This window comes from Clarias gariepinus, chromosome 19, assembly GCF_024256425.1.
Source record: "Clarias gariepinus isolate MV-2021 ecotype Netherlands chromosome 19, CGAR_prim_01v2, whole genome shotgun sequence".
Taxonomy (NCBI): Eukaryota; Metazoa; Chordata; class Actinopteri; order Siluriformes; family Clariidae; genus Clarias; species Clarias gariepinus.
Genome location: NC_071118.1, coordinates 4,757,443 through 4,783,234, shown reverse-complemented (window position 1 = coordinate 4,783,234; position 25,792 = coordinate 4,757,443). Strand labels below are relative to the sequence as shown.

Here is a 25,792-nt window from a genome sequence, read left to right as displayed (position 1 = left end):
AGCACTCACCCATTACAACCACTCTCTTGCTTGACGAATATTAATGACCTAACTGGAAGCAATTTTCAAAGTGGCACCAGCCAATGAAAAGAGAGTGCAGGTTTATTGTTATTAAAAGGTTATACACCTAAAAATTCAAGCAAGTGGAAGCAACTTTTTCTAACCTGTTACAACAGCATCACCCGGGAATCAAATGGCGACCTCCGGATGATGGGGCGAGCACTTGACCACTGACAGGCCCCCAGTCATTGCTGTGCAGGTGTGAGTGTTACGTCACTGCTGTGCGAGCAAAGAAAAATTGCATGGACTCATATTTTGTGGTCTGAGGGTGTACCCGGTGCTGAAACAACTTACAGAAGAGCTTAAACAGAAGTGTTTGTATATCTGCAGACAGAATTGTGTGTTGCTCTATCACTGTCTCACAGTGCGGACATGGCGATTTATTGCCCTAGCCACATCAGCAGTCCTCATGCCTCCCTGCAGCATGCCTAATGCACGTTCACGCAGATGAGCAGGGACCCTGGGCATCTTTCTTTGGGTGTTTTTCACAGTCGGTAGACAAGTCTCTTTAGTGTCCTGCGTTTTTAGAACTGTGACCTTAAATGCCTACTTTCTGTAAGCTGTTAAGGTCTTAACGACCATTCCACAGGTGCATGTTAATTAATTGATTATGGTTAATTGAACATGCATGGACAACATTGTTTAAACCCTTTACAGTGAAGATCTGTAAAGTTATTTAGATTTTACATCATTATCATTGTTGAAATATATATATATCACTCTGTCCAACCTTATCCTTCTGCACAAAAATACCAAGTTATTAATAGCAGACACGGTAGAGATACATGTTATTATGTAATAACGTTATAGCCATATAAAGTTAGCTGATTATTGATACCTATAGAACATTACTCAATACAACGGATAAGATTTTTTTTGTTTAAAGTTAAAACATTTCAAGCTTTCAAACTGCAACACCTGAATCAACAGAACTCCAGGGAAAAAGGTTCCAGCTATAAATGAATCATTTATTTCTGTCAGATGTGTTCCCATGTTAATTGTACCAGAGTTATAGTTAATTGTAACTATAACTATTGCTGCAAAAATTAAATGTAATAAAATTACATCGATTACAGTTTTAATATAGAGCCTTTTAACCAAACTACAGAACAATTCATCTGCCAAGCTGAAAAATACATCCAATCTTTATAACATACACATCAGAATTGATCCAAAAAAAAAAAAAACTTGCAGAGGTGCTGAGAATCTTACGATACTGCATGACTGTAACTGTACACATGTATTAAAGGACAGTTGAGAATAATACACAAAACACATGCTGCATATCAGTAGGACAATCTTATCTAAACACTAAAAGACAGGTAGGATAAGAACTATACATATTATTTACACAGAACCCCAAAGAATGAGCTTTGAGAATGCCACACAGTTCCTTAAAATCAGTAAACAGAAAGCTGAATCCCTTGTCCACTTCTAATCGTTTCATCTTGTAGTCCAAACCTTGACTTTATCACAGATTCATTTCCAAATTCATGTATATGTAAAAAAAAAAAAAAAAAAAAACTTTAATTTTTTTCTGACATTATTAGTTCTTCCTGTGAGGTCATCCAGGCCAAAGTCAACACTCCATGTAGCTGCATTTTAAGAGTTAATTCCCATGTGCTAACACTGCGCTGGTTCCCTCTGGGTAGTATACTGTAGTTTTCACGATTGTGCACCATTGCGCTCGTCTCCTGCTGATAAACCCGATCATTTTAACGACCGTGATAAAAAAATGGACAAGCTGGATGTTTAAGGCTGCTTTAAAAAGGAAGTTTAAATCAGAACTTGTGTCAGGCTACACAGTCTGTTAGATGGGTCTGGGGTTATTCTGATGTTTTTATGCAAACACGTGGTCAAGACTTGCATCAGAGTTCTCTCTCATTCCACGAGTCCGTGTGCAATCCACAAGTAGACTCTCTTCATTTTAGTCCTTCGAATAAAAGCAGTAAGATAGAAAGTCCACATGGTGTTCGAAGTAGATTTTTAAAACACATCTCGGTATATTAAATAGAACATATAAAATGAAAGAGAAGATAAGAGTAAAAAAAAAGAAAAGTTAGCTTTAAATATATATATCAATATGTACAGATTCCAAAGCTTCAGGTTTGTCATCACTGCGAGAGAGAGAGAGAGAGAAAGGGGGCAAAGGTTAATGCATCATTCTGAAACAAAACATCACACTTTAAAAAAGTTCAAGTTGTAACATTCAGACCTTATGCCAGCATCCTGGTATTGGGAGTCCATCCCGGTCCTAGGCAGAGAAATATCAAACAGATGACAAGTTACTTTCATAACCACTGCTTGGAAAATCTAGTTTGTCTTATTACAGTACTTATTTGTATGCTCGGAATATACAGTGGAACCTCGGATTGCGAGTAACCCGGTTTGCAAGTGTTCCGCATGAAATAACACATATGGTCAGTGGTTCAACATACAGTATAAGTCAGTTGTTATTTAAAACACAAAGGTTTTGCATTCGCAAAAACCATCAAGCACTACTGTAGCATTGGCTCTCATGAAGACCATGCTAGGAAAGCAAGACCAAGACCTCTGCTGCAGAGAAGTTTATTTAGAGCTACTAATCACAATAATCAATTAACAGCGCATTTAATTGGAGTTGTTGCAAAGGCTTTACAGAGCATAAGTAGCAGACACATCTTTTTAGCTTTAGCATCGTTTTACAGTGTGGAAAGAAATACAAATCTGGTAAGACCACTGAAGTACAAAAGTATGACTGATCATGTACCATCTAGTTTTCACAGTGCAGGTAAAGATGCATGACCTACCACAGGACAAGGCTGATCCAGACCTGGGGGTCCCTGCTCCCCTTTCTCTCCTTTTAGACCCCTTTTTCCCAGCAAGCCTCTTTCACCCTGAAAGACATTGAAGGAAGTGTTATATAATGATACAAACTATTATACCATCACACATGATGTCATGACGTCCTGAAATAAACATGGAGAGTGTCTCTTTTTGACCTTTTCTCCCCGTTCTCCCTTATCACCCTTCTCTCCTCGAAGACCTGGGAAACCCTGTTTGGGGAGACATAAGCTCAGTAAGACCTAATCTCAATATAAACTATAATACTACATACAAGGAGTGTTTAAGTCAAACTGGGACTTTTTGGGAAATTTTTCGTGAATGAAGGCGTAAAATCATTTAATGTTTACAGAAGACTTCAAGCACTGTACGGTGATAAAACACTTGGGCAGTAAAACATTTGAATGATGCAAAATGGGCTCTGGTGAAAGAACTTTCTACCTTGATGGTATCCATGTACAATTAAATGCTGTGATAAGTGCAATAGTGTAGCAGGGGATTATATAGAGAAAGTTCTTACTCTTTGAACCATATTTTTTATTTTATTTTGCACAATCAAAAGTACTGATTGACTTAAACACACCTTTTAATAATAGCTGTATAATCCTATTTAATATTAGCTATAAAATGCTACAGTATTTAATGGTCTCCAAAGGGTACTCACATCTAAACCAGGTTCACCGTGTTTTCCCTGTTAGAACAAAATAATATCCATTTTTAAAGCAATAAGAACAACGTTTTCCAAAGTCAATACCCAAAATAAAATTTGAGTCAATTATTGCTTTTGGAAGACACTGACCTTTTCACCTTTTGCACCTGGTAGACCGACCAATCCATCTGAGCCAGAATAACCTTGAAGACCCTAAACACAGAGTATAACGGTTCACAAAAGACACTTATTTAAAGATGTCCCTATGCATTGGTTCTCTCCTGGACAGTTATCATTTATCATCTACTGTATAAACGTTGTAGTGTGAAAAACATGGCTCACCCGTGGCCCTTGTGGACCTTTTTCTCCGACATCCCCCTTTTCTCCTTTTATCGCCTCACCTGGCTCTCCCTGAGTAAAAAAATGTTTACCAATAAATCAAAAACAAATAAAAAAAATCCTGGAAAATATTTTTTGCAACCTGCTATTCCACTGTACCTTTTCGCCAGGTATTCCATGATAGCCCTGAGAATAAAGGATATAAAATTATGGTGTTAAACAAGTTTTATATGGAAAAAGATAAAAGATAGAAGTGTTTAATTCACATTCTCTACAGTGTTTATATAGGTCCAGCTGAACTGAAATAAACTCTTAAAGTGTTAAATCAACACTGGGAATTTGCTAAGTGATAATTATACAGGGAGACACCGGTTAATGGACATTCGAGTTACGAATTTCCACAGATACGAATGGACCGTGGTTCTACGAACATTCGTAGATGCAAACAAATCACGTGAGTAGCTCACATGGATTGTACAAAAAATAGACATTGCAGTAAATGTAAAGTATAAAATGTCTAAAGTCCTGTAAAGCTGTCCTGAGGGTGACTAATCGTAATTTAAGAAAATCCTCAACAAGTTCACAGTCCAATACAGTGGAAAACAGCTCTGACAAAATGGCGTACGTGATTCCACTTGCGATTTGAAGGCGCAGAGACATGTCACTGTGAGAATAATTTTCTTAGGCATGGTTATAGTTTTTAGCCACATGTTGGCAATGTGGGAAACGAGACAGAGATTTAGTTAAGTGGATTGGTATGCTTTATATTGTATATTCGTGTCAAAGGCGTATAAGATTCACTTTGTCAGATTTAAGAACAATTCTGACTTACAAACATGCTCCTTGAACAGAACTCGTTTGTAATTTGGTTACTACCTGAATCTGAAAACACAAAGAAAAATCTCTGATATATATTTACCATAATTCCTTGAGGGCCAGGTGGTCCTGGAGGGCCTGGCAATGCGATCATCTGAGCCTGAAAGAAGATTTTTGACATTGGCATAATTAAAATGCTGCAATAGTATCTACAATAATAGCTTACATTTAGGTGAAGTAGGTGGAAGGAGGTGCACGTTTTCTAGTTTTAATTAGAAAAAAGCAAGATTATATAGTAAATGAATACTCATAAATATAACACACCAGATTGTCCTCAATTCTGGAGTCTCCCTTCTCTCCTTTCTGCCCACCAGCTCCCTGAAATAAACCAGCAATCTTTAATCAGTACAGAATCTTTTTTTTTTCATTTTCATTTTCTCTTATACACTCCACATCACACTCACCACTGGCCCAGACTGACCGATCTCTCCCTTCTCTCCGCTCTCTCCCTTTTCTCCTGTCACTCCAGGTTCTCCTTTTTCCCCCCTTTCTCCTTTAAAACCCTGTAAAAAAAAAAGTGGTGGATGACCGGGTCAAGACACAAAGTAATTTACAAAGTCACAAGGTCTAGAGTGTTTAAACATATGTCGCAGATAAGATATGCTACAATACACGTTATATATGATTTACACTACCTGTCTGCCTTCAGGTCCAGGAATCCCAGGAGAGCCCATCTCTCCCTGTTTCAAAGGTCATAAAGGTGGTTAAAGCGCATTAATTGCACCGGGGTCATTTTAACGGCATGAACTAGCATGTGAAAAGATTTTCTATTATCTGACATAGTGGTGTACACATTGTATACAAATGTAGAAATAAGCATTCCTCTTGTTGTATAGTATACAAAAACTGTGATATGCAGATGTACAGTTTTCTTACTTTCATCTTTTCATACTGATTGAGGACAAAGTGCAAATCATGAGGAATATTCTCACCTTCACTCCTTGCTCTCCAGGAGGCCCAGGTGGGCCAGGTGGGCCCTGTAGGAAAAGAACGAAATATAAATTAGGTCGGAAAATCAGCTGATTTTATTTAAAGCCCTCGTGCCACTTAGCCGAATTTGCTACAGACCTCTCCCGGCGTCTCTCGATTTGAAATCGGCTCTAAAGTTGTTGTGGTCGGTACCAATTCGGTTTTAAGTGGAGTGAACCCACATCGAGCCGTTAACGATTTAAGCAAAATAAAAGGACATGGAAACAACTCTACAGTACTTTTAGACACGACCAATAAGGACATATTATTTACATAATATTGTTTCAATACGGGCTTCCTAATGTGCTTAAAAATCAATGATGAGTCGATAACGGCGCTTATGAATTAATACCAAAGCATTAACGGGTGTTAATTTCGGGAGGGGGCAGCCGAAATTTTTGAACATGCTTAAATTTTTCTTCCGACATTAGCGATGCTGATGAACATGTCAGAATTCATACGGAGCCCTAAAGAGGCTGTAAGCAGCCGTTACCGTCCTGTACCGAGCTCCAGAGGTCATGAGAAAATTGCATCGGTCTAAATTCAGAAAAAAATTCGGCTCAGTGGAATGTGAATTTAACACTACTACAAATTAACATGGTTTTAATATTATAATGACCTGAGAAATCCCACCTGCACCTGTAATCTTTCAGACAGGTCAAAGTTCTCTGAGACTCCTGGAGCACCCTTCACCCCAGCAAAGCAAGAAGAATAAGAACGATGAGAAAACATATACAGCACATTATATGATTGCGCTACAGTGAGATAAATTCATTAGATCCACTGAATGAGGACACACCCCTCTTACCTGGAGTCCTGGATCACCAGCATCCCCTTTATCCCCCTGTAAAAGGAGGTGTGCAGCTGAGTTTGTTTTTCAATACGAGCTGCTCCATGCTATAAATGTTATCTGATTCACTTTATATGTTCTTTATCACAGTGGTACCTTTATGCCTGGTGGTCCATCCGCACCTCTTTTCCCTTCATTACCTGGCTCACCTTGTTCTCCCTGCAGAGTAACAATGAGATAAAGACAAAAAGGCAAAGCTTAAGCAAATAATACGAAAACAAAATTCCAAATTTGGACCTACATTTGGTACAGGCTTTGGTGAATATTATAGTCAATAAATGTTCTTTTAATTGATTCTACAGTAGGTAAGGTTTGACAGCATACCTTTAGCCCTGGAGGACCCTGAAGTCCCGTTGACCCAGGCTCTCCAACATCACCCTGTGTCAGAAATAGCAGATTTAACAACAACAATTTAACAATTGTGCCAATGTAATACAGGTAGTCCCAGACTTATGAATGAGTTCCGTTCTGGGAGCACGTTCGTAAGTCTGATTTGTTCTTAAGTGCAACAAAATGAGTCTTATACAGTATGCCTACGACACGAATATACTGTACAATATAAAGCATACCAATCCACTTGGCCTAATCTGTCCCTTTTTCCAACGCTGCCGTCATGTGGCCAAAAATCACAATCATGCCTAAGGAAATTAATCTTCCACAAATGTAACATTGTGTCTTTGCGCCTTTAATTTTGAGTGGGGAATCCCAGGCACCATTTTTTTTTCCAGAGCTGTTTTTCACTGTATTGGACTGTGAACTCTGTTTTGTTGAGGATTTTCTGAAATTAGGATTATTCACCATCAGGAGAGCTTTTCAAGACAGACATTTTCTATCATCATGCTCCCGGACTAATTCGTTGAGGCCAACTCATTTCTCCCACACCCACACAGGCACACACATAAAATATACCAGACTTGAAGATACACACTGAAAATATTGTATATAATTGCAAATATTGGTATCTGGTGCACTGCAATGTCTATTTTTTGTACAATACACGAGCTACTTCTATGACTAAACCGGGAGGTAGAAAAGCGGTCTGTTCATATCTGCAGAAATTCGTAACTCGAATGTTCGTAAGTCGGGGGCTACCTGTAATTAAAATCAGTTGTAATAAATGACTTACCTTCATACCAGATGGTCCTCTTGGACCCTTTTAAAGTGGGAGGAGATCCACAGTCAAAAACAAACAATTTAATCAAAGAAAAAAGTGTTTTCATGCTATGTATTTGACGCAACACTGAAACAATCGAAACCTGAAATACCAACCTCATTCCCATCCTTCCCAGGAAGACCCTGTTAAAAAAGAGATCTGATATTAGTGCATCAATTCATTTAAAAAGTGTGATGGTGTGGTTATAAACATTATCCACTAGATGGCTCTCTTTAACAACTTCACATAAATCACATAAGTAGTACTGCACTCTGAGACTGAACTCGATCTGCATGGACACTTCACATCTTACGCAACTCATGACCAGAGCTTGAAACCACAACTCAAAAGAAAAAAAAAAAGACCATTAGGTTTGTTTTGTGCTGTGTGTTCTGTCTGTAAATAGTTAAGAGTAATTCAGTCTGTAATAGGGAACTTGTAAACAACAGAATTAAGCCTGAACGGCACTGCCTGCTTTGAAGGAAAAGGAGAAAATAATCGAATTCTACAGCTGATAGAACTAATGTTCCATAGATGAAAGCCTTCTGTAATAAATACATTATTTATGTTACCGATCTTTTTACAAGTTTAATTAATTTCCCCTCTGGCACAAAGCCAACTTCACTGGTCTGTAACTGTACATGAAGGCTATGAAAACATGTTTGAGAAAATTGAGCATTGTGAAGCAGGGTGTGTTTGCTAAAGTGTCAGTAATGTTTAGGTGGAATAACAGCAATACATCCAATGGTGTGAGCATGAACATATTTGGGTAAAGCAGTGAAAGCAGTTGTTAAAGAAACATGCACATTTGATTAAATTCAAGATGTGACGAGGAGGAGGCCATGTTGGGACTCAACAAACGTCCCTTATGCTTTTATTTATTATAAGTAGACACAGCACCATGTATTGTTTAAGCCAATGCCTTTTGGAGACCCAGGGCTTGTGTTGAGGACTGGGTGAAAAGGCCGGATCCTTGGCATCAGGCTGTAAGCTTTTAATGAGGTAGTTTTATGCAACCGAGGAAAAACACATTTACAATTCGCATGACAACAACAGGAAATGCCATTTGAGCAAATGAGCCCAACACATGTGCTCAGGTTATGGGGAGAAAACAGTTAGCAAGTGTTAGAGATAATGAGGAAAACAGGTTTGTCGATGAAAAATGAGAAAATTAGTACCTCAGATCGTGTTGAGCTGATAAAGAGGGATTTAAAATGGGATCGAGAAGTAGAACAACAATCTCTTAATGCTTGATGTCTAAGCTCAATGGCCAGACTTATAGCTTTTACTGGACTATAGTCATGAACTATGTCAGTGGTTCTCAAACATTTTCTGTCATTCCCCACTTAAGGCGGTGAGCGAATTTTCAAGCCCCACTTGTCAACAAAATGATAACGAAAACGGCCAAGTGTACTAATTTATTGAAATATCAATTTCTAAACCAATTAGATCAAATAACACCAAGTTTAAAACAGATAAAATACACGTGCAATTGTTATAACAGGCTTACTTCGTCACTTATCTAGAGCTTACTTTCAAAGAAGTCGAGTGGCTTATTAACGTGACTGGGGTGTGTTGTCTTTAAGTGTCTTCCTACTTTGTTGGGTCTCATGCTGTCTGCTGCCAGCGGTTTAAGACACAAAACACACACAGGTCTCTCCTCTGCCCTCACCATCACCACCATGAATCCAAGCGCAACATAGGCTTCATCATAGGCTTTTTGGTTGATTAGGCTGAGGATGCTGAATCACCTGCTTTTTTGTGGTCCATGTAACAAATGTATCCATTGATGTTATTATGCTCACTAAATACAGTACGCTACTGACCCGATGTTATGCTCTAAAATGCCCCCCCTGCCACGGATTGCCTCCCCTACATAATCTCTTTCAAATAATATATTAGAACATAAATTCATAGATTTATGGTTTACAAATTACAAATAATAACAAACGAATTTAATTATAAAATAAGCAATATAAAAAATGTTGTATGGGGGAAAAATATATAAATGATATATATATATTTTTATATACCACATGTATATTTTTATGTTGCTTATTTTATAATAAAAATCGTTTCCTATAATTTTTCACCACAAACAATATTTATTTAGTATAATTTGTGATTAATAATTTGTTATTTGTACATTGACAAACCCCTGCAAAATAAATGTGCCATAAAATAGTCATTTTGGGGGATTTGTATTAATCGTCTCGACGGCTGTTACGTGCCTAGGGTTAATTATAATAGTAATAATATATTTGATAATAAAAGACCTTTAAATGCATGTCCTAATATAATAATTGATCGAGATTACGTGTGTATGTGTTGGGGGAGGGGGGGGGATGGGTTTGGGCAATCCGTGGCAGGGGGGGATTTTAGCAAATAACACCGGTTTGTGACGGCGGTAAAGTTAGTTTGATATTCGCATCTCCGAATTCAATAGCTGCGTAAATAAACCCGCGAATAAGATACCCAGATATATTTCCACTCTACATTGTCTTTAGGCTACATCCGCCTTAAATAATACATGTTTAAAAGCATAAACACCATTATTCTCTAGGGCGCAACGAGTGATTTAGGGAACATTGCAAAATGCCGCACATCAACAAAAAGCGTAGAACGATATTGATCTTCCCTTCTGTTCAGCGCCTGAAGGGTCAAAAAACAACTTTGTTTCCACACTGGAAACTAGAAATGCCAGACTAGTACTGCCTGATAAAATACAGAAACATCAGCATACACAATGGAATAAATGAAATTACATATATAATACCGAATGTTTCCTTATATATTGTTCCTCAGCAATTAACAAGCCGACGTTAAACCGTTATTGTTGCACTATGGTTCCACTTTTTCTCTGATGTTATTTTAATTTACTTGTATTAATGATCCATTTCTTTGCGTGTGATTGTTTTGTTTGAGTGTCCGATCTTTATTATCAATAAAGAAAAGCATGAATTAGAATAGGTACTTTCCTATTATTTTCCACTAATTCCCTCCCGTTCATTGCGCCCCACCTGTCATGCCTGTATTCCACACTAGCGGGGCGCCCCACACTTTGAGAACCACTGAACTATGTCAAGGAAGCAACTAGACTGACATGAAAGATGACGAACCACAACCACGACCTTCATCTAGATCAGGGGTACTGAATTATACTTTAAGTAGGTCTAGTCAATAAAATGGCAATTTAAAATTTCTATAGCATTTCAACCATATTTTATTTTGTTTTTTTCAGTAACTATGTTAAACTTGTGGATTTGAATTTTAATGCTGTGTATATTTCCTTGTATATTATGTGGCATACACACAACAATTTTTAATCAATCTTTTTAGAAATCTTTATTTGCAGGCTGAATGAATGTAAAAGGACTCTGGTTGCTCTGTCTGGAGTCGGCCTGCCCTCACTTTGGACTGCTGCGGATATGTTTGCTCTAATGACCTGTGTTTTTTGTCTCATAGTGGATCTTCAAATTACTGCTTTTTATCATAGCCACGATTTCGGAACATATAAGACAAATTGGTTTTAAACTTTCCGCAGGAAAAATAAACATACATTGATCTGTCCGTTCATCTTTGAACGTTCAGTTTTCATAGTCTACTTTCCTTTTCTTGGAGTAAGCCCTGCTGTGTTGCGCTTTCATTTCTGTTTCCTCCACACACTCTGTCTATACACTCTAACCTATCTCACTGAATGACACACCTCGAGGGAAAAAAAACATAAGATTACTGGTATATTAATTATTCTCATTTATCAGTAAAGCATCGGTGTCTAGACAGAACTATAACTGTAACTTAGTGATGCCTGGTTGAGAGCCATTTTGGCAAACATTATCTACCGCCTTCAAAAAAAAGTCTTTAAAAATAACATAAATACGATTGAATTCTTCTGAAGGTTTGCTTTAAATTATTTGTGACAGTTTAAAACAATAGTTTTTTTTCACTGTATACTAGGTTTTAAATACGCAGACATCCGCAGAGTCTATCAAGGATGATGAAGCTTTCTGCCAGAAACACGTACAAAACTCATGTGTGGAGTGTCTGAGGATGAGACTACGTGAGATCCATATTAAACAGATGAGGACTGTGTGGAACAGTCAATTTCTGTCCTCTCTAATAAATCTCTAAGTCAATGATGTATCTATGGGTCACATAAGAAAAATAGTACCAGGAGTCGAAAAACGCTTGCAACTCTACAAGCAGCGTGTCAGACACTAGATTGATTCTGAGGAATGCGCTTGAACCTCATTACCCCCGCGCTCTGCCCCAGTATGTCTACGATTAAAATAAATTTGATCCCAAGCATGAACATTGGGTTAACTGCTGTCACCGTGTGAAGAGCTAGAGAACACCTGGTGAACAAAGAAAAAGGTATTCTGCCAGATGTGTCTGAGTCATGTAGGCTGATATGAAGCATGAGCTCATCACATGACACGAAATGAATGTGTGTATGAATGTATATGTGCCACGTTCGCTCTCCTACCGGCTCTCCTGGGTGGCCCTGGGGTCCGTCTGTGCCCATGTTTCCTGGGGGCCCTCTAGGGCCAGATGGTCCAGGAGGCCCTGGGGGACCTGGAGGCCCAGCCTGACCCTGATCACCCTGTACACACATAGGAAGAAAAACCGAGACCAGATAAAAAAAAAATAATAAAAAAAATAATAAGTATGAATCTTCATTTACCAAAATTCCTACATAATATCCTTTTGTTTCAACTTCATGCCTAGATGTTACATGGCTGTTTTTTGCCACCCACAAGTAATTTATGTTTCATATTTGTTTCACAATACAATACATAACAAAGCTTTTGTCAGCCATTGGAAAGGCCTGAAAAATTGGCTGGTTTGAAAGGCACGTGGCGAGATGAGTGGGCCGTTTTTCCAAAGCCTTGCTGAGAAACAGAGGCTGCTGGCGAACTGCACTGTCATCTAAGAGAAAAGAATTCCAGGCTGCGGTTTCATGTAAAATACTCCCATTTCAGCATATTATGTTGTCAAAATGAGAAAACCCTATTTTGGTTGATTTCATTAGCTGTGGTTGGAGTGGCATGTTTTTTTTCTTGTCATGTCCGTAAACAAAGCATTTAACCACGCCAAGGCATATATACCTCTCTCGCTCTCTCTCTTGGTTTTGCTCGCTGTAATTCAAAACAGTCATGACTTAACAGTCCAGACTTCTATAGGAGCTAATTATGGGGTCAAGGTCAAGGACACACATGCCATATGTCAGTGAACGTATAAGTGGATGCTAAGGAGAAGAAAGTAAGAAAGAGAAATGATGATGATGATGATGATTAAGGTGATGAGAGCTATAAGAGTTTGAGGGAAGGAGCTGAGACATGCGGGATGTTTTTGCTCTACCTTCAGAATGTCTGGTGGTCAACTCTGACCTGTGAGGAAGCCATGAGCTTAGTGAGGAAAGACCATCTGTCAGCAAGGGCGTAAAGAAAGACAAGAAATAGAGTAACAGTGTGAGAAGAAGAAGAAGAAGAATAGGGTAGGACAGAATCAGTGAACCACTTTGAGAAAAAAAAAAATCTGTTAGTGTACAGTAGGTGCAAGATCTCAGCAAAAAAAAAAAAAAGCGGAAAAATTTATATGATTCAACTTTTCATTCACATGCAGAATAGAAGACAGAAGAGTAAAAAAAAAAGCAAAAGAGTCAGATATTTAGAAACAATGTTAGGAACGGCCATAAATGAAGAGGAAGAGCAGCTTATCGAGGAACAAACCTTGACTGTAAGAATCTGATTACTGAGCAGGCCAGCAGAGGCAGCGTGTGCTGGAGGGCCCTGGAGAACAGAAAAGAAAACCAGGAGTGAAGTGACAAAGGGACATGAAGAGAAAAAGGGAACATAGAAAAGAGAGATTTACAGAAGGATAACAGATAGCATGAGGTCATCGTTAGAACACACACGAGAACTAGATGACTCCATGTTTGTGTTGAACGGCGGTGATCTTTATGCCTCTTAATGTTGAGGTAATTTACTTTGACTTCGTTCCTAGCCAACAAATTACAAGTAGACTCTTATGGACATCCTGATTACACTATTGTTTCAGATACCATGCGCTTCTGGATATGATTACCTTTCATTGGAGCACAAGGTTTCTATTTAGTGTTGCGGTTAGCACGGATGGCAAAGGGTTCAGGAAAAGGCAGCATTTTCCCAGGAGAAGTTGACTTTCTTTCCCAAAATAACAGTGGCTTTTGGTGCTGCAGCTCTTTATATTACAATATCTATAATGAAATAATGACGCCAACTGGGAATCTAAAAAAAAAAAAAATAGGAATGTTGGGGGAGAACTTTGTCTTTTGTCTGCAAAGCCGTACAAGTTCGTTTATCCTCATTTTTTTCTATATAAACTATACAATGAGCGAAGGTGTTGAGAAACTTCTCATGACTGATGGGGAAAACGTAGAGGTCATGGGTCACCATCATCCCACATGCAGTACAAGCCATCTGGATGGAAACAACTTGGATCTGCTTCCAGGTCTAAACGTAACCCTCTACCAGGAGAATTAACGGATTCCATAGATCACAGATCTTCAAATATTACACAGGCATGACTGGATGTCGGAACACATGACTAACACACTATTATAATGAGATCATAGAGCACTAGGACACGTAGAAATCAGACTGTCTTTTTAGCCTGTGTTGGTAGTAGTGTTTTGGCTTGCATACTTAGTATGACTTATTAATGTTAATAATTAATAATTAATTGTTCTAAGGTGCGACAAAGTGAGTCTTATGCGCCTTTGACACAAATATACAATGTAAAGCATACCAATCAACTTGATTAAACCTCTGATGCCTTCCACTGCCATCATGTGGCCAAACCCCGTAACCATGCCTAAGCAAATCAATCTCACAGTGAAATATGACAGTGATATCTCTGCGCATTTAAATCGCAAAGGGGAATCCCAGATGCCATTTTGTCTCAGAGCTGTTTTCCACTGTATTGGACTGTGAACTCTGTTTTCTTGAGGATTTTCCCCGAATTAGGATTATTCACTATTAAAACAGCTTTACAGGACAGACATTTTCTATCATCGTGCTCCCGGAATGACTGATTAATTGAAACCGGTGAGGCCGACTCAGTTCTTCTGCACCCCCCCCCCCCCCCCCACACACACACACACAAACAACAGACTTAAGACATTTTATACATTGAATTACACACTAATAACATTGTATATAATTGTAAACATTGCTATCTGGTGCACTGCGGTGTCTGGTTTTTGTACAATACGCGTGAACTACTTCTGTGATTTGTTCGTATCTTTGAATGTTCATAGAACCGCGGTCTGTTAGTATCTTTGAAAATTTGTAACTCAAATGTTCTTAAGTCGTGGACTTTTTGTATAAACATTGTGTATACACATCTTTGCTGTATTTTAATAATAATTGCAATATAAAATAAAAGAATCGACAATGCAAACTGTAATGAGATGTAGTAACTGAACACCATAAGCAAGAATTTTTATTTATTTATTTTTTTTTTAATCTAGGACATCCAAAGGCAAAATCCTGAATAAGAGAAACTGATAATTTTTTTATATGCTACTAATAAGTAGAAAAAAGGGGGAAGGATTCGATTCAGTTAATCTTATGACCCTTTGGTGTTCACTCTTTATAATGGAACTTTTTTTCAAAATATTTTGTTAATTTACAGATGTTTCCCTGGCGGCACAAGGGCGTACTGGTTAGCACTGTGGCCTCGCACCTCCAGGGACGAGCGTTTGATATGCCTTGGGTCTGTGTATGTGGAGTTTGAGTGTTCTTCCTCTGCTTCGTGGCTTGCTTGGTTTCCTTCCACAGTCCAAAGACATGCAGATTAGGTTAACTGGTGTTCCCAAATTCGCCATTTGTGTGTGTGTGTGTGTCCTGCAATGGATTGGCACCCTGTCCAGGGTGTACCCTGCCCCTTGACCTTAGTCTCCTGGGATATGCTCCAGGCCCCCAGCAATAATGTACAGAATAAGCGGTATAAAAAAGGAAATAATTAATTTATCTTTCTCTTTGGGGTGGTAAAACATTGCACAGGTGGTGCACCCATTGGCAGACAGCAAAGTGTCCTGCCAGTATAGTATAGTAGGGACAAATAATTTGCTATGTCTTTTGTTTAATATTGTAATGGAATCTGAAAAAATGATTTATATCAAATCGGAATATTTTTTAAATCATGATACTTACAGAATTGCAATACAAATCAAAGCAGCACCTAGAGATTTCCCTCCCTACTAATAAAAGTTTAATATGGAAGAACTTATAAAACATCTAGGGAAAAATACACCCAAGGAGTATCCTAAGCTACCTGGAAGAGCCACTGCGTTTATAGATTTGTGCGTTTAAGTCTTTTTGCATAGATGCAGATGGCCACTTTATAACCTCCTATCTGTGTGTGAGAAATTGATAGTTAACACTTGTTTGTGTAAGTCAGTGAGGCATTAACCAATCATAGGTGTCCATGAGCTCATGTATGCAGAAGAGGGCAGACAGCTCTTTCCTTACAGTGTATAAGAGTGTCATGTGAAGCAGCATAAGCAGCAGTTTAAAAAGCATTTAGACGTTATGCTTTTTGATTTGGTAAAAATGATATAAAATTGGCAGGAATTAAATAGTCTTTTTGTTTATGTGAATTTAATGTGCATTATCAGAGTAATTGGTGTACACTAATGCTACGAGCTACACTGCCATGTAAATGTTCTGCAAAAAAAAAAAAAACCTGGTGTGTGTGAGCTCACTAGTGCTTCAGGGCATTAGTTTAGTGGTTGATGATTAGTACTCACCCTGGGCCCCACGTCTCCCTGATCACCCTGTGGAGATAAAGGTTAGATTTTACTTAGGTGCAAATGTATCTGACATAAACACTCCGCAGTGTTGTGTAATCTGTTTTGCAAAACGTCCCGAAGCTGTGCTTGCGAAATGGCTGCCATATCTAAAGACTGGTTTATACAGTATTAGCCTAAAACCTTACTGATATCACACTCAATGCTCTGAAGCTTACTATACGTACCTTATCTCCTTTTGGCCCTGGCATCCCCTAGCAGAAGAAAAGACAGATGTAAAAAAAAAAAAAAAGATAAATCGTTTCTTATCGTTATAGCATTTGATAGTTAATGGTCAATGTCTGCTGCTCTTGAACTTGAATTCAATTAGTAGACGGCCTCAACTCTTCCCTACAGATAGATAACTCTATAGTGCTTATGTTTCTCAGACATTCAAGACATTTCATGTGGTTCTGCCACTTCCTAATGGACTCTTAGTGATCACTGGAAAATCAGTGTAAAGTACAAAGTACACTCTACTCTGAATTTGCAACACATAGTACAGTAGTGATAAATTTAATTCTTCATATAAATATCTACTAGTTTATATAGTAATATAGTTTATATAGTGGTTCATAAAAATTTATTAAATTATAGCTAAATTATTACATACTGTACCCATAAGCAAAGTTGTCCTTTTAAAAAGACTGATAGAAATCTGAAAACATACCTGACTACCTTTAGGACCAGCAAGACCCTGTAAACAAAGGCAACATCATCATTAACAACAACAACAACAACAAGAACAACAACAACAACAAAAATGTCTTACATCATATTCACTACCAAAACATTATAAAATAAAATTAAAAAATTATTAAATGTACTTAAAATGCCTGTATAGTTTAACAGAATATATCTAAGCATTTTATAAACCTAATATATCAGAGTCGGAAAAAAAGTAAGAGCTAGATAAGACGACTAACAAAAGAATATTAAATGCCTTACAATGCATACACTACTGTATGAGTTATATTCTATGTATACTGTGACCTGTATGGTGAACTTACAGGCTTCCCATCCACACCCAGAGGCCCCTGAATAAGAAAGAGAGAAGCCATAAGAGCTTAAAATGCACAAGATTTGGATTTTATTTTAGAATGCATAGCATTTTTGAAGTTATTATTCGTATTTTACATTCTGAATATTTCACATTTGGGCAAAAATTATGTTACATTTGTTATTTATTATTAATATACTGCAATTGATAAAGAAATAAGATATGTCTATTGGTCTTAAGGAATAGCAGGGTTTCTTGCCCACAATATCCAAATGTGGTTCTTTCCCAAACTGTTCCACCAAGTTGGAAGGACTCAAACCCGTTCCCGCATAACACTGACCATGTGCACAAAGTGAAGCCTGATCTCAACACCTTTAGGATGAACCGGAAAACATTTAATGCACATCAGATCTCCACACTCATCATCACTAAGCTTCTTTTGGCTAAAAGCGTAAACCCAAACAACCATGCTCCAACATCTGGAGAAAGGTTTTCAAAAAAAGGGGAATAAATCTGGAATGTTTTTTTTTTTCCTAAGAGAACATGTAGGTCTGATGACCAGGTGTCCAAAGACTTTTGCCTATAAGATGTATGTTACAGCACATACAGTACAACAGGTATCATCCAGATTAAGAAATTCGATCCTTAAAGCCTCGTTCCTTAAATTCAGACTCAGGCTCATGCTGCAGGGCAAAGAGGTCGCTGTCCACTCCACAGGAGGTGCTGAAATACCCCTCGGTGACTCTTTCCTGTCAGCAATTTAACATACGTGTGACTGACTGAATTAAAGGAAAACCCGATATAGCGTGTCTTAATAAGGTGTTAGGCCACCATGAGTGGCATATATTGTACATGTACATACTGTATATTGTAGAAATACAAGTCTCTAAAACTATAATGGAGCAATTTGCAATGACCCTTTTGTCTAAGAGGACAAGCATCCCCAAACCATGCATAAATACATAAATAAATAAATAAATGCCCCTACAGGATAACAAGCCCATGGTTTTCTTATTTAAATGGTCACTGTTTTAAGACGAATGATAACCATACTGTACCCGTTCATGCTGTGGAAGAAATTCTAAAAGCGTCCATGTGACCTGCATTACCACAGACTTGGTGCCTCAAAAGAATAAAGAAAAAAACCCAACCCAAAACCCTCCAGTGTTTACTTTCCAAATCCAAGACAGGCATGCAAGATGAAGACACACAAGATAGAAAGGGTCAAGAGATACAGATACGCAGGTTAAGAATAAGAAAGATCAGTAGATATCTTGTTTTGAGATAGCTCTGGCAGAGAGGATTACTAAGACCACATATGGCAGTACAGTTCAGACAACAGTCTGGACCAGCTAAATTGTTGTACTTGGACCGACTTCATACAGTTGCGTGTTTGCATTATTGCAGTGCGGGGACCGCTAAAATAAGTTGCACATGCAGTAGTCAACTAACTCCTGTGTTCCAGTAAAGGCGTGGACATATGGTGTTGTAAGACCAGAGACTTTTGTTCAGTATTCATATACAGAGGAGGATGGTGTATTCTGAAACTTCAATATAATGTATATAGTATTATACTATAAGTACTATATATAATATAGTAGTTCTTGTTCCAAATGTTTTTGGTCTGGTTGTGTGTAAGCTCTAAACACATATTTTTTTCTAGTTTGCTTTAAAAGCATGCGAATAATTTTCAGTCGGAATAGACGATGTAAAACATTTTGTTTAATGTTCGTGTACTTGAGGTTACAAGAGATGTTAAGAGAAGTTCAGAAACAGGAAATTAAATCAAAGTTTTGTATTATATTCATTAATCCTTGCCACAAGAATAATGTCTATTTCTTAATATAATGTAGAAAAAAAATAGAAAGAAAAAAGAAGATAAAAAAATCCAGTAGGTGGCGCTCTGTATTATTTAAAGTTGGATGAGTCTAATATTTTCATTAAATTCCCAGTCTGCAAAGCAGTTATCCGCTGATGAGAATTAGAAAAATATTTACCGGGTATCCATCTCGCCCTGGAGTTCCCTGTTAAGGAAGAAAGAAAATAAAAGGACATTAAATCTGGAATATGCACACAATCCCACTACTGTCTCTGAGGAGAAAACAAAGTGAAGCTGCACATGCATGGACTAATCTCCTGTATTTAAAGATGGTGTGTGTCCTGTAGTAAAAAGCGAAAAAACATGGAATGCATAATTTAAATCTCTTCCATCTGCCTGTAAGTATAATTAACATCTCTAAAACTCCTTCCAGCAAATGTTAAAGCTTTACATTTTATATTTAACTGATGTCGTTATCTAAGAAAGTTAAAGCATGTGTGGAAAATCTGAGCACCATGAAGCACGTTGTATGTGTGCTGCTGGAGTGACGGTTATGCAAAAATACAAGGGGTGTTCAAGTCAAACCGGGACTTTCGATTGTTATGAGAGTAACAACTCCATTTATTTTCCTATATAATCCCCTGTATATAAAGTTCCTTTATTGTGCAAGTGATGTTTGTGAATGATTGTGTTCCCACAAACAGATGTGACAAGTGATTTGTCAATTTTCATGGATTAAACGTTCCACTCGCTGAAAGTTCGTGGGAAAGACTGCAGGGGGCTCTGAGCCACCTCGGACGAGATCGCCATTCTCAGACATACAGCCTTCTTTAAAACTTTTCCACAGTTCAAATGTTGTAGAGTCTCATCACCTTACTGTGCTCGAAGTCTTCTGTAAATGTCCATCTGATTGATCTGATTTGTTTTCATTCATAAGAAATGTCATATCAAATCCCGGTTTGACTTGAACGCCCCTTGTGAAAAGGATAAAAATAATTCAATACAATCTATATTCCATTAGATGAGGGAAAAAAATACTTGTTGAGGAATTATAGTTCTTAAGAGTACAATTTTGGGGAACATTGGGGAACCGTGCGGACCGCTGCTGTCCCTTTGGAAGTTACTTTTTCATTGTTTGTGTGTCTTCATAAACAAATACGTACTTTACATATAAGTCTAGATTACATTTTATGCAGACTTGCATTAAATAAATGAGAAAATAAATAAATAAAATCCAGCATCCACTCTGTGTGTGTGAAAACACTTTAAATTTTTTGGCAGCTCAGACTCTTGGAGCTGGACCACGACATCGTCAATGCCAGTAAAATATGCAGAGCATGCAACTGCAGTTGATTTAAAATTATAATTTCCATGGATCCACACTCTTTACTGCATTCCTTTCACTCTTACCTTGTCTATAGCCGATGTTATGTCTGTTAGCTAGAATTGTGATGTGAGTCTGATTTACATACATGTACTCTGCAATGTGTGTCCACAAATATACGGGTACTTACTGGAGTTCCTGAAACACAAACACAAAAGATAACCGTTAGCTATTTAGTATACATTTTCTCAACAACAGTTTGACTTAGTCTTTGTTTTTTTAGTGTTTGATTGTCGATCTCTATTAAATGTCATGAATACATAAAAGTCCAATAAATAGTGTATAGCATCCTTGTATCCAGTGCTGGCCCACCCAAAAGGCGCTCACCTAGGGCCCCGCCTTACAACAAGGGCCCTGCGCACGTTATTAAAAGCATATCCTTCTCGTCACTATTGAACGTGAATACATAAATATATTGTTGTAATAACGATACACATGGACCCATTAAACATGATACATTTCACAACGGTGAATTAATCTGTATCATAATTTGGATTTAACTGATGTGTGTATTGCCTCCCACAATGTTGTCTATCACGTTGTCGATTTCACACGCTGAGATTTTAGATTTATGCGATGAACATTGATGCTTTTTTAATTTGAAGTGACATGGCAACCAAACAGCTGAAAAAAAAAGGAAGAGGAGAAAAGCAGGGAAAGAAAAGCAAGCCCAAACTAAGTGTATGTTCTGCTACATAAACACATGACTTACTGCTATAGTATTAGTACTTATACTTTTCATTTATATTTACTTTAAGTTGTTTCATGTATATCTATTTTGTTTACTTTTCAAGTACTTTTCAAAATTGTGTGGTAGTTCATGTTGCACCACAGTGACTCTAAAAACATATTTTTCTTTTAAATAATTTTTTTTAATTAAATGTTGGCATTTGAGGTGGTTAAATTCAATTCAGTTTCAATTCAAGTTTTATTTCTATAGCACTTCTAACAATTGTCATTGTCGCAAGGCAGCTTAACACAATCAAAAGAAAATTATAAAAATTTGGATAAAATATAATAAATGTGCATGAATCCAAATGATTCCTCTAAAATCTTGCAGGTGGCACACGCTAAAAGTTTGCTCTAACTCTAAGAAAAAAAAGTAGTTTGAATATCGGGATGTTTCATGATCCTCATGATGCTTCGCAATACAAAATCGCAATACAAATCGAATCGGCACCTCGCGCTAACGTTGACTAGCAGTAAGGAAAGATTGAAACACAACCGATCTTCACTGGACTTCACTGGTAACCACTTTATCCTGTTCAGGGTCGTACTAGAGGAACACTGGGCGTAAGGTGGGAGAATACACCCTGTGTGAGACGCCACTGCATCTCGGGGCACAATGCACAAACACACACACATGTAGGGACTATATAGTGTCATGCCAGTCCCTGAACCCTCTGCACCGTATTTGACTTTTTATATTCTAAGATGTTGACATGGGCTTGAGTTCGCTGCGATCATTGTTTCAGTGCAGACGCCAAGTCTTGTTGAGTTTACTTCCTGTTTCAGTTATTGTTCCACTTGTTTCTTGTTAGCTAGTTAGTGCACTACATAATCTGTCAGTTTTGCTGTTTGGCCTTTTAGCTCAGTTGCTAATCCAGAGCTCTAGTTACTGTGTTTATTTTCTTGAGTGCATACGCTGTTTAAATAAGATTAAATTAGCTTGCCTGGGCCGATGTTCCAAATCCATTACCTTCATGACATTCATAATACTAAGGTTTTTTTTGGCAGTGGTTGGAAACTGGAGAACCTGGAAGAAACTCATGGGAGAACATGCAGAATTCCATACATGTTAACACGTGAACTGGACAGAACCTGGGACCCTCTGTGTGTCTGTACCTCCTCAATATATTCATAAATTGCTGATTTTTAAGTCGCCTATTGTGTGCTTCCAGTAAGTGTTTTTACAGGTACAAAAAAAAAAAAAAAAAAACTTTACCCAAAGGAATAATGTTTCCTAAATCACAGCCACACTGACACTAAAGGAAGAGGTCAATGTGTAGAGCCCTGAACCTGCCGCACAAATATTCACCAGTAAACCCTTATGGCTTGATTCTACAGTAGATAAATCCCATTGCAAGTGATCTTGTATTTATTGTCTGCCGTAATTCTGACTGACTGATGGTTAAAACAGGGACGAAACAATACCAGTTACGACTGTGTCTGTGGTTTTGTAATTCCTGGATGACCGTTTGAGGTGGTAAGAAATACAATGGCTCATTCTTCGGCGCAGGCCAGGATCGTAGATCGGTCCTGCCAGGAATCTGATTTTATATACTTTTACCCTGACGGCACTAAAAACATCAACAGATTTGAGTAATGGTCAAAAGAAAAAAATTCCTTTAAATCACAGGCATCTGCTGAACCGAACACGAGAAAATGTGACGCGTCCCAGCATTGTGGAAACAATCTTGGTGAGAACAAGTTCAGTCGTGCGTAATAAATTTTGTACATTCTCATACAAGATTATGTACGAGACTTCTCCAAATTTAATTCCTTTGTGTAAATATGCAAATCAGTTGATGTAGAAGTTTGAGCTCTCTTTGTGTTATGTTAAAAAGGTTCAAGATATTGTAAGTGTTTCATAAGTTTTGGGTAATGTGGGCTGTAACTTCCCATTCCTTCTGCATAGTTTCCTTCACCCTGGTCCATTACTCTAAGCATAATGGATTAGGCAGACATTGGCAAAGCTCGGGTGACTCCAGAATATGATAACTGGAGAATCTGACAGAAAAAAAGAGTTTGACTTGTATACAGAGCGGCGAAGGTCTTGAGTTGATCTGGACAGGATCAGAGCACAGCGTAAACAAACACGAGGTTCTACAAATGGCTGCGCTGATAAGGACTCTTTTAACGGCTGTGCTGTCACACAACCATGTGGGAAACCCGATCCGTCTCTGCCATGGTGAGAAAAGGGAGGGAGTGATTAGAAGATAGAGAAATGTAAGAAGGATCCCACTGTGTCAGTTCAGGTCACCCAGAGCCCTGGGCCACTGAAGGGGAGCTTTTTATGGAGAGCAGCCTGTGTGTTTTGGAGGCTGCAAGTCCTCCCGTCGTCACCACGGGCCAAAGTCATCAGACGAGAACAAAGACACGGTTCTTCTCCCCTCGTCCACCAAGGCATGTGTTTGTGACTGTGGGCTCGGATTATGTATGTCTCTTGTTGTTTTTTTCTAATGATTGCAGGTGTTGATTCCCCATTATCTCACCTACCATATCTCATTATCTCATACTGAACACATTCATCCAAATCAACACTTCATGCTCACATACACACACACACACAGTAATGGTCTGTTTCTGCATTTTGTTTTACTTGTGTACTGATAGTTCTGCACTGTGTAAATATCTTGTAGTATCTAAAAATAAAAAAAACTCTATCTATCAGACAATCCATCAATTCATCCCATCAATCCGCAATCCATAAATTTATCCGTCTGTTTATGAACCATTTTTTATCCCATCAACTATCATCCATCCATCCAACCCCCGTCTACCCATACATTCATCTATTCCTCCAACCATTAATTCACAATTCATCATCCATCCAACGATCTATTTCTTTATACAACCATTTATCTGTGCATCCCTCATCATCTATACTGCTTAATCCTGTATTCAGGGTCGTGGGGGGCCTGGAGCCCATCCCAGGTGACTTACTGTAGGGCACAAGACGGGGCAAACCCTATACAGGGTGCCAATTCAATGCAGGGCACACACACATACACACATTCATTTACACACTACGTGCAATTTGGGAAAGCCAGAATACACTGAGAAAACCCACCAAGCACGGGGAGAACAACACAGAGGGCAGGAATCAGACCCTAGAGGTTGCAAGGCGACACTAAGCCACCGTGCTGCCACGACCTATCCATTCATTCTTTATTAATAAATCCACAATCCATGCATGCATTTATCCATCCATCCAGTAAATAAATTATCCCTTTATCTGTCCAGGAGTCATTTATTTATTTACTGATTTATTGTTTCACCAATCTCTCATTCCACAGTCCATACATCAGTTCACCTAACCTTTCATCCATTCATCTATCCATCAATCAATACATCATCCAACCATCCATCCAGTACCTATAAACTCATTCATCTCTTCATCAGTCCTTAAATTTGCAATCCATCCATCCATCCATCCATCCATCCATCCATCCACCTCCTGTATCTCTTTTGGCCTATAGATTAAAGTTGTATTGGACTTCATATCATTGCAGAATACATAAAATAGGTGCTTGTTGTAAAATGTTGCAGCAGAACTATTAAAAGCAGCAGCCGAGTCAGACTGAAAGATTTAATAGGAGCACCTTTCATCCATAAATTATTCAGCAGTCAGGTAAAAAAAAAGTGTAACCCCTCCAGGTCTACATATAGAGTTATAAATATTGTTCTTTGATCTGATGCATGCAGATAAAATGAAGTCATAAATATTGAAACAGCCTCACACATGTGCATGGGTGAATTCAGAGACTTGTCTGAGTAATTAATTCTTTTAAATTGTTAAAAGTCCTTTGAGGTAAAACCAATTTACAACTGGCAACCTTCTTTAACTTTTTATGACTTAAAATGATTTTTTTTTTATAGATATATCTTCTTCACTGCCTGACTCCTGCTCTGGCTTCACATGACATATTTCCCTTTATCATTGTTATCTGTTTTAGGTGCTCGTGATTAGTCTCATGTTATTAGAGTTTAGTTTCAAAACTGTGCAAATTTGTAAAAAAAAAAAAAAAAAAAAAAAAAAAACGGTTCTCTAGTCTTGATTTCTTCATTCTAGTTGAGTAGTTTCTGATTTATGCTACAAATACATTATAGGGTTATTATGCACTGATCAGTAAGGGTGGCTCTGGCCCCTGGGGGCATAGCTCGACAGGGCCTCTGGGGGTGTGCTGTGGGGTCTAGCACTAGAATGTTGCCAGCGGATCATTTGGGTACTGTAGGTTGTGGGGTGGGACCTCTGTGGTTTGGGCTTTTTTGTCTAGGAGGCTGTGTCAACAACCTTGAACTCCCTACCTGCTA

General features: G+C 38.1%; 1 protein-coding gene across 1 annotated transcript; it reads right to left on the bottom strand.

The window, feature by feature from the left end:
- Nucleotides 1-1,021: 1,021 nt before the first annotated feature.
- On the bottom strand, nucleotides 1,022-6,931 carry LOC128507335 (collagen alpha-1(XXIII) chain-like). The gene is made up of 17 exons (XM_053478132.1): nucleotides 6,891-6,931; nucleotides 6,663-6,725; nucleotides 6,525-6,560; nucleotides 6,350-6,403; nucleotides 5,680-5,724; nucleotides 5,383-5,427; nucleotides 5,152-5,250; nucleotides 5,012-5,065; nucleotides 4,791-4,847; nucleotides 4,031-4,057; nucleotides 3,875-3,943; nucleotides 3,683-3,745; nucleotides 3,548-3,574; nucleotides 3,042-3,095; nucleotides 2,850-2,936; nucleotides 2,276-2,314; nucleotides 1,022-2,177 (listed from the first exon to the last, which is right to left on the bottom strand). The coding sequence occupies exons 6-17, from the start codon at nucleotides 5,419-5,421 to the stop codon at nucleotides 2,175-2,177; spliced, it is 618 nt and encodes a 205-aa protein (XP_053334107.1). The 5' UTR covers nucleotides 5,422-5,427; nucleotides 5,680-5,724; nucleotides 6,350-6,403; nucleotides 6,525-6,560; nucleotides 6,663-6,725; nucleotides 6,891-6,931; the 3' UTR covers nucleotides 1,022-2,174.
- Nucleotides 6,932-25,792: the final 18,861 nt, after the last annotated feature.

Coding starts and splice junctions, on each gene's coding strand:
- LOC128507335 (XM_053478132.1), bottom strand. CDS start 5,421: ATGGGCTCTCCTGGGATTCCTGGACCTGAAGGCAGACAG. Junction 3,575..3,682: donor CAGGTGCAAAAGGTGAAAAG/GTCAGTGTCTTC, acceptor TTGTTCTAACAG/GGAAAACACGGTGAACCTGG. Junction 2,937..3,041: donor AGGGAGAACGGGGAGAAAAG/GTCAAAAAGAGA, acceptor AATGTCTTTCAG/GGTGAAAGAGGCTTGCTGGG.